The 10,389-nt window shown below is 33.7% G+C and overlaps 1 protein-coding gene across 1 annotated transcript; it reads left to right on the forward strand.

Annotated features, from left to right (window-relative positions):
- Nucleotides 1–401: 401 nt before the first annotated feature.
- LOC134274537 (uncharacterized) lies at nt 402–6,742 on the forward strand (the record flags this gene model as incomplete). Its single annotated transcript, XM_062756813.1, has 6 exons — nt 402–495; nt 1,155–1,340; nt 1,546–1,611; nt 1,777–1,857; nt 2,073–2,242; nt 6,672–6,742. Coding segments are annotated over 6 exons (668 nt in total), but the record flags the coding sequence as incomplete, so codon positions are not given.
- Between the last annotated feature and the right edge of the window lie 3,647 nt (nt 6,743–10,389).

The raw sequence follows: 10,389 nt of genomic DNA on the forward strand, positions 1-10,389 counted from the left end.
TTCAAAGAATTTTCCTATATATTTCTATGTAAAACTTTGATTCCTCATTATGGCCCCACCCTAACCCCGGGGGTCATGATTTGAATAATTTAGAATCTACACTACCCCAGGATGCTTCCACATAAGTTTCAGCTTTTCTGGCCCAGTGGTTCTTGAGAAGAAGATTTTTAATGACCCCTTCCTACTTTTTTCTTGATTATCTCCCCTTGTGAGGGGACTTGGCCCTTCATTTTAACAATTTAAATACCCCTTCGGCCAAGGATGCTTTGTACCAAGTTATGACAAAATTGACCCAGTGGTTCTTGAGAAGAAGTCAAAAATGTGAAAAGTTTACTGACAGACAGACGGACGGACGACGGACAAAATGTGATCAGAAAAGCTCACTTGAGCCTTCGGCTCAGGTGAGCTTAAAACGCTACCTGTGTTTGATGACTTTGAGCTTGAATGGGATTTGTTGGGAGAAGAATGGTCTCTTTTGCCAATCTCAAACGAGGGGCAAGTAAGTCACATGTATTGTATACTTATCTAGACCGATCGTTTTGTTGTTGTGTAATAGATTTCATGTACTTTATCCTAATTTATCCAAAAAATTTCATCTTAAATAAAATTTCACAATTTCATCTCTAATTTTAATTTTAAGTTCTCTGAATTGGAACGATTATTTTACAATGTGTGTATATTAAATTGGTACCCCGCTTATCGTACACGCACGTACGATACCAGTTTAGAACATCCACACTTATCGTTCCTACTATATAGAGAAGAGACTTTTGGATTGCTTAAAATAACTATAAGTACAACTGAGTTGCCAAAAAAAAAAATTGTAAAAAATAGTTAGAGACATGACTACTTTACATTCAAAACTATAGTAAATAAAAGCCCGTTGAATTGTAGTTTTAGTCGATAACAATAGACATTGCTTGACAAAAAATGAAAGTGCTTAAGTTTTCTTCATATTTTATCAACTTTTTTTTTTTAATTTTGCTTTTAAAACAGATTTACAAAATGTTATTTCTCAGGGTTATCCCCAACAATCGCGTTATTTTAAGTATTGCATCATTTTTTTGTTCATTATTATCATGTACTACCTAAAATTCGTGATTTAGAAAATTTTATTGTGTATAAATTTGACTAATAAAAAATGCTTTTTGTAGTCTAAGTTATTCTCCATTCGACCCTTATTTTGCCTTGACGGGGGACGATGCTACGGACTCTGGCAACATAGAAAATTTGGAGCCGTCTATCGATCCTGGGCTGCTAAACATTAACACTATAGCAACTGAGAAGACGCAATCTCAGGTTCTCCAAGAAGAAAGGGGTGGGAAAAAAACGGAAACCGAGTCAGTTGATGAAATTGCTCAGGTAACTTTAATTTTTTTTGTTCAGAGAGATTTTTTATACTTAGTACTTTTTGATATACACAATGTCATTTGAAAATAAAATATCTTTATCATTATGTTCTTAAAATCATTTTAAAAACAGTTTATGTCATGTATTATTGATAATTCTTTCAAACAATGAAATATATCGTAAAACTTTTTTCAGGAAAGCACCTAAAGCAACTCCAATTAAAGGCGAGTTCGCTCCAATGGCAACCCCAAATAAAGGAGAGTTTGGAAAAACTACGTCAAACTTTACTGCGCCGACAACCTCAATTAAATGAGAGTTGGGCACAACTACGTCATCCCTAACTGTGACCAAAGAAAATCCAATCAAAAGAAAGTTTGGTCAAATTCCACTAATGGTAACTGCACCCATGGCAACTCCAATTAAAAGGGAGTTTGTTCAATCTACCTCAACCATAACTGCGCCAATGGCAACCCCGAATAGAGGGAATGATTTCCTGAAGACATTTAGGTAATTATTAACGTTTTTTAAAATCTTGTTTTATATCCTTAAATCAGGGGGTACCGCAATAATCAAAATAAATGATACCATGTTCGTTTATGTTTTTATAAGATAGTATGTTTAATTAATTCAAATTTAAATTATTTTATCATGTGTTTATATGGTTTAAATGCATCACACAAACACTTTTCATGATCCTGACTATTTTCTCATTATATCTACAGAAAGAAGAGCCCAAGAAAATATGCAGCCTTGGAGAGAAGCTGCAGGACACCAAAATATCAACAAGACAGGCCCTTGCTGAAAGAAGAACTGTGGGCTCTTCAACAAATGATTGAATGCATGAAAAAAGACTTAGAACAGTCGATAATTTTAGAAAATTTTATAACAGATTATATAAATAAAAACTGGGGGATTCCAAACTGTGAAATTCCAGACCATGTTCACTCTTAAAAAAATGTATTCAGAAAGACTTAGCTCAAAATTTAATTTTTTTTTTTTTAATTTAAAACAAAAAAGGACTCCGCTCTTGTGTTCACATTTAAAGTACATGAAAATTTTTTTTAAAACGATGTGTCATTTGATACTTTTTAATACATAAAATTTGTTGCTCATTATTGTCAAATACATGGATTCTAATTTCAATCCACATGCACTGACGTCCACAAGTTTAGAAACGGGGGGGGGGGGGGAAGTAATTAAATTAATATTACGGTGTTTCATTTTTTGATGTACATGTAACTTTCAATCTAATGTTAGTTTAAATAAATGCTTAATTTTTCTATTCTTTTTTAAATCCTCTGTTAAATGTGTGCGCAGATACACCCCTTAAAAATATATTGGAATCTTTTTTCCTCCTTTCAACTGTGATCAAGGTCATTTATAACAGCGACTTCACGGCTTAATGACACATGCAAATTACGACTGTTTTTTTAAATAAAATGGTTCTATGAATACTTAATGGGTACAACTTATATATCATCGGATTTCATCTATTATTTGTAAATCCGAATTTCTAGCCATAAAGTATAAAATAAACAAAACTTGGTAGTCTGTTCATGAATATCATGTAAGAAAAGTTTAGGAGTAAATCATGAATAATTATCTATTATTTGTTTTATAAATCACGTACTTTTTATTTCATCTAAGAGATTTCAGTTTTCTTTTAATATACATGAATGCCGGTGTAAAGATCGATCTATATAGCTACATTGTATGTACAATGCATATTCAAATGCCGCGACTATTAATTAATGTACACATATATACATACGTCTAGTCATAATTTGAAATGAAGGATTTTACAGCATGATGGGTATACTGATGTTATTTGATAAGCTTCATGTAAAAATAGAAGGAGAGTAAAAAAAGTTTAAGACATCACATTTACCACCTCCCCCTTTATCGGTTTCTCTCCTATAGATAATGCTTACATAAAATAAAAAAAATTTAAATGTATCAATAATCATTAGCAGAGTATATAGGCAAATTTTATTACTAAATGAAAATCAAGAAAAATAATCCGCCTACAGAAATCAAACAATATAATCAATATTATTAAAAATCAATGAGTTCATATTCCTGCAGCAAGAAATCGAATTTTTGTCCAATTTATTAAATAATACTCGTAAAAATATTACATTGTAATGAACGACTAATATATAAAAATTGTATTTTATTAAACAAGTCATTCAATGAACGATGTTCATGATATCGGCATTTCGTTTTTAAACATTTGGATAAATAAATACGAAATGACAATTATTTATTTATCAATTACAGCTACGAGTTTTATATATTTCTATCAGTTTATATGATACTAATGGACTAATATTCACACAGCTGTTAAATGTGGCTTTCTGAAAGATTTCCATTTAATTTATGAAAAAATCGTAATAGTGTCCGAGATATTCTGAGTAGAAAATCCAAAACGTGCGAGAATCGTGTATAAAGCGTGTGAGAAATATTAAACGTGAACAAAGCGTTTCGTGCAGCCTTTCGAGTAAACCCTGCAGCCTTTCGTGCAAAGCGTTTCGTGTTAACCGTGAAGCCTTTCGTGCAAACCGTGTAGCGTTTCGTGTAAACCACGTAGCCCCCCCCTTTCTCCCCCAACAGTACCTTTACTATTGAAAATGTCCATTGAAAGGTTGGTTGCCCCCCCCCCCCTTCTAAACGCACTATAATGTTATCAAGGAAAATGTAACAGTGTATGTTAAGAATTGAAAGTGATAGGAAGTTTGACTTGAAAAATGTTGGCCAGTACCCCCCTCCCTCCCACGAAATAGGATTTTCGTATTTGGTTAGTAGTTAGTATTCATTTTTTTGTTGCTTGCCAACTTTTAGGGGTAAGTTAAAAAAAATTTCTCTGGTTGTCCCCCCACTTTCAAAAACGATGCTACGTGCATGAGCTTTCAGGAATAACGTGCACCCCAAATTCCCATACAGCTGTTTTCATTGACTTTGAATTTGATATTGAAAATCAATAGGCTTCGTCCTTTTATAATGCCACACAAGTATGTAGTCTCACAAGGCTGAAAGTAGTTAATGCAAAGGTTCTCTGTAAATCTTGCCCACAAGCTTAACAAACACACAAATACACATACATACGCATATTCGGGATGTTATATCCCCTCAGAAACAAGTTGCGCGAGGAGATAATAAATTCAGTTATAACAGGCACACGCTTTTGATATGATAATAACGATAAAGATTGGGAAAAGTGTCGAATAATGAATAGCGGGTTGTATGCCCTTAGTGTAAGATACATCCGTTTGGAGTACCATGAAAAAGGGCATAAATGACCTCTGACATCTTGAGAGGTAAAAGGTGATCAAAGTAATTGTTAAAGGCGGCTTCCGCCAAAAATAAGAGAGAAAGCAATCTCTACATATTTATTTGCAAAAGAAAAAATAAACAACAACAATCATGCAGCTTAGCGACAGAATCACTCTATCAAGTGGATTCAACCAGAACGAAAAAAGAATAAGATTGAAGAACACTACTTCACAGGAGAAAAATATTTCGTTTTCCACAGACGAATGGAGTTTTTTTTTTTAAAAAAAAACATCATAAGACAAATAGATGTATACCTTGACATACTACGAAAAAAGCCATCATCACCACCAAAAGTTTATTTTTGGAATAGTTGAAAAAGTCCTTGGCATTTGAAATAATGGTTCCTCTTAATGTAACAGCCAGACTAGCACTTACTTTCTTCACCCCAGCTTCTCCGTCACATGGTCTTTTACCATTGAGAGATCCAAAACAGTGCTTCTCCACACTAAAACCAAAATCTTCATGACACATGTTCATGTCTACAAATTTATACTTTGACTTGTACTTTGTAGGTGCACCATCTGAAAACTGGATTTCCTTTTCAGTATTAAGGCCCACACCTTGAATTAAGTACTCATTGGTTTTTGCTATGAAGTGTTGTACAAGATGATGGTCATGCTTATGGTATTCTGAGATGAAAACAACAGATTCCATGACATTTTCATTGCAGTTCTCTTCCATGCACTTGTAGTTAGCCACAACCGCGATGGTGACCTGTTCATATGTCCAGTAGGCACTTTGGGTTTCATCTTGGTGTCTGCAACAGTAGTTTTCAGCAAAGCCCAGACATATCATGACCCAGTTTGTTGGAATATTTCCTTTCCAATTCCTTAGACTGCCATTGAGCATTAAACAAATGTTTTGAAAATGAGGAAAGTTCTTGTCTCAATTGATCCAGAAACTCTAGTACTGTTTATGTAATTCTTATCAATTTCATAAATCTCTTTAAAGTTTGTCTTCCATTTGCTTCTGTCGTTTTTGTTCCTTATTCCCATCATTTCCATGTAATCTGTAAAGCCGAGAACATATTTCTTCAATTCTCAAACAGCTTCATCAAGTTCACCAACTCCACAGAGGTTACAATTTCTGTCTATGCAATCCTTCTTGTAGTAATTGTTTTCTTTTGGGCAAAGGGTAAGGGTTAGTGCATATCTATCATCGGGTATCTTTTAGAGTTTATTCATAGAACAGTAAAGTCTGACTCTGAACCTTGAAATTAAGGTTGTACACCCTTACTGATGCCATCAACTTCAAGAAAAGACCGCTGAGGAGAAACTTTACAATTTAAAGACTTTTTTCTGAACTTTTTGTGGAAAGGGAGAAACGACGGAAGCTGGAGGCCGAGAATCTGCGCCTGAGAAGGAACTGGTCGACCTCAGAGCTGTCAACCTATTGTTTTCTGAACTGTGAGGTATTCTTTCCCCATCATCCTGGCGTGTTACTTGTTATATTATCTGTAGCTCGGTTTTGTAAATTGTAATTGCAATGAAATAATTTTAAGTATTATTAAGAATCATAATTTATAATATGTATAAAATGGACTTTCACCGGTATTCTTTGTTGCCAAATATTATTTCGTTTTTTAAAATCTTGTTTTATATCCTTCAACTCAAAATTTACGAAGGTTAATATTTTCAGAATTTTAAATCATGGGATACCGCAATTATAAAAAAAAATGATACCATGTTTTTATGTAATATGTTTAATTAATTCAAATTTAAAATATTTGATCATGTGTTTATATGGTCTAAATACATCACACATACATCACACAAACATTTTTAATGATCCTGGCTATTTCTTCATTATATCTACAGAAAGAAGAGTCCAAGGAAATATGCAGCCTTGGAGAGAAGGTGCAGGACACCAATATCAACAAAACAGGCCCTTGCTGAAAGAGGAACTGTGGGCTCTTTAACAAATAATTGAATGTATGAAAAAAAAGACTTAGCACAGTCGACAATTTTAGTAAATTTTTGGAACAGATGATATAAATAAAAACTGTAACGTAAGAGTGGAATTCCAAACACTCTGTGAAATTCCAGACCATGTTCACTAAAAAATGCGGAAAAACAGAGTGGTACTTACATTGTGTTTCAATATATTTTTTTCATGGGAGATGAATTATAATGAATTTGCCTTCATTTTAAAGATACAAGTCATATAAATGAAATACATGTTGATTTTGAATATGATTTGATATTTTTGGTTCTTTTTAGGGCATATTTGGGGTATAGCAATAATGTCTTAAAATAATCTATATTTAGCATTTCACATTGTTTTAGCACGTGCTCCTGTGTAAAAATAAGCATATAAATGTATTGTTTTTAATACTTAAAAATTAAGAGCAAGTGGTCAGGAAAGAAATATCAAAGTTTTAAAAATTTCACACAAAGACTTTTCGGACATAGGTCCCACCTTAATTACAAAAATGTCTGCAGTATGTCTCCTCGTCTAGGAGCAGCCATCCCACCGATACCCCCACATCCAGTACCAGAAGTGATAAACATAGTACGGAAGCTACCAGTATATCTGCTAATGTGTGTTGTGTCAAGGTTGGACTACTTTATAAAAGAGATATTGAAACCAAAGAAAATGATCTTGAGGATGATGGCACTGATTACCTACGATGATATATAAAAATCTTAATTTTGTAGGTTTTCTTGGATTACTTATATACATGTATTGTTATTTTTTTCTGTTTCCTCCTGACTGATAATGCAAGAGGAACAACGACTTCCCTCCTTGAGGAGGTCATGCAGGCAATGCTAGGTTTGGGGAAGAGATACCAGCAGTAAGAGACTTTGTTAGAAGTCTACATCCCTCGAGTCCTCCAATTGTAAGTTTTATTGAATTTTGTCTTCATGTTTAAACGATAATAGTCGGATAGGCGAAATTCCACAATAGTATTATTATTATTTTTTTAAATATAACTCATGATCAGCGTACCAACAAATAAAAAAAGATTGTCGAATCAGACGATAACAAAGATGTGGCAACATTTTAAGATTCCTTACCATGTACTGAAATATTTACTGGGGCATTAATGTTAACCAAGAATAATTAATACTCAATCCAAGAAGCGGAAGTAGTTACCCTCACCCTATTTCTAATTATTTTTAACAAGGTCCAATCTTCGAGGCAGTCATGCGTGAAGGAATTAAAAAGGAGACGGTTAAACTTAAAGTATCAGCGGAAGATCTTCTGGAAAGAATCAACAATAAAACAAGAGAAGTTGACGTAGACGAGCAGCAGTTAGAAATTAACAAAAATCGTATTTGTTACATCCACTCTTCCAACGTGGTGGAATTGCACGACGAAAAGATCCAACTTAAATCGTCAGCAGATGCTCTTCGAGAAGAAATTGATAGAAAAAAAAGAAAGAACTTTACAGAGACAAACAACAATTAGAAACAATCACAAATCGTATGACTGACATTTATAATTTCCTATGCGTTTTGCATTTTCATCATTAAGCTTTAATAAGGTCAAGCTGCCTACCGAACTATATGTACTTAAAATACATTCGATTCAAACCTTTTTTAACCTATCATTTCTTATCCAACAGAAACAGCCCCATCTTAAATGCTATGCAATTTGATATTTTTTACCCCACCCCCTATAATTTTGTTTAAGAAATAAATAGAGCTGAAAAACAATTTTATACCTTATATTAAACTTTACTACCCAAAAAAAATTATGCCCCCCCCCCCCCCAACCAAGACAGTGCTTTTTGTAAAAAAAAAATTGGATCAACAAAAACACTGCACTAATTATTTTGTCAAAAGTAAGGGAGTTGATCCTAATGTTGCGGGTTTGCAACCAATTTGGAGACTCTTCGAACGTCCCTTGAGAATTTATGTTATGAGATATTGCCATTACTATGATGTTCCTGCCGCGAGGGGATGCTCCGTTAGCGGTGCCCTTGTTTATAATTAAAAGACTTTATATGATTTTGTATATATTTTACAATAAAAATGATTTTTGTTGTTCTCCCTGTACTTTTCAAAGATTCTCATAACTGTAAAACTTAAAAACTTAATTTCTTCTCCTCAGTCTTGGGTTATTCTTTTTAAAATCAATTTCATTAAGATATTTCATGGGACTATATTTCTCTTTAAATTGAAATAAACAAATCTGAAATTAATTTTATGTTATGTCTTGTTGTCAAACTCATGTTGTTTTAAAATCATTTCATTAATAAGGCTTTACTTACTAGCTCGACTTCAGCGAGTAGCCATGGATTCTATAAAACATTTCTCAGCCATGGCTCAATTTATAGTTTTCGTTTGGTTTGCAAATAAGTGACCTTGAAGATGTGACCTACATTAGAAGTTCCAATTATTAGTGTGATTTCAATATGATAAGAAGGTGATCCCAGAATTGTTCTAATTTATTATCAAGGTGACATCAACTTTATCTAGAAGATTTTACAAAGATGACCTCAGGCTGTTCTAATAATCAGGTGACCTCAAACTGTTAGTGACTTCAGAATTATCAAGGTAACATTCTGAAGGTGACTCCCAAGGTGACTTTGGTACAAAGTGGGTGACCCCATAGTGACCTTGATGAATCCATTTGTCAAGTTAGACTTTCTCAAGGTGAATACCTTGGGGTCACTCACGGATTAAGTTCCAAGGTCACCTTGGGTTACTCATTTGACCTTGGTGTGACACCTTTGTGGATGGGGTCTGGAAAAACCCATGACGTCATCCTGAATGTTGTTGTTGAACGTCCCTCTCGAGAATTTTTCACTCATATGGAATCATGCCTGTAAAGTGACTGTTCTCTGTATTCCTTACTACTTGCCGATGGCATGCTGGATTTGACATGCACCCATGTGGATGTTGTTTGCGTAGAAAACACACCACTGATGTGTAAAGATGCAAACCAAGTCTTCCTAACCCAGAGAGCGCTCACTGCTTATATGAATGGCGATATGTGTGTTAGTATTTTATTATGACTTCATCAAATGAGTATTTAATTACAAAAATGTCTATGTATGAGGAGCTAAGAATTATGATTGATATGATTACAATAATTGTTTATGTCTTACTATTCAGAATTAATGTGTCTATATCACAAGTCAATACATGTTTAACATTGATTTTTCAATTTTTGCAGCATGTCTCCTCGTCTAGGAGCAGCCATCCCACCGATACATGTACCCCCGCATCCAGTGCCAGAAGTGACAAACATCCCACGCAAGCTACCAGTATATCTGCTAATGTGTGTTGTGTCAAGGTTAGACTACTTTAAAAAAGAGATATTGAAACCAAAGAAAATGATCTTGAGGATGATGGCACTGAATACCTATGATGATACATGCATATTAAAATTTTAATTTTGTAGGTTTTCTTGGACTACTTATATATATTGGAATTTCAATTATTGACATCAAGAAGTTGCTGGAAATCATAACAATTTTGAAAAAAAAGTATGCAATTGTTAAAGGTGTTTGTAAAATAATTTTGAAAGTTTTTAAAAGCTACAAAAATCCAACAGTGCAGCATATTCAGGAAGATAATGCTGCAAACACAAGTAGATATCCACAAAGAGTTAGAAAACAAACTGTTTTCTATGGTGACCCTGTTAAATTTTGAAACATGAAACATGTCACTCATAGTATACAATGCAACTGTATACAGTATCAAGTTTGGAGCTTGAAAATAGTTTACCTCTTTGAATGATATATTTTCAAAATTT

Source organism: Saccostrea cucullata, unplaced genomic scaffold (assembly GCF_032062105.1).
Source record: "Saccostrea cucullata isolate Sc308-1 unplaced genomic scaffold, CSIRO_AGI_Scuc_v1 ctg7920, whole genome shotgun sequence".
Lineage (NCBI taxonomy): Eukaryota > Metazoa > Mollusca > Bivalvia > Ostreida > Ostreidae > Saccostrea > Saccostrea cuccullata.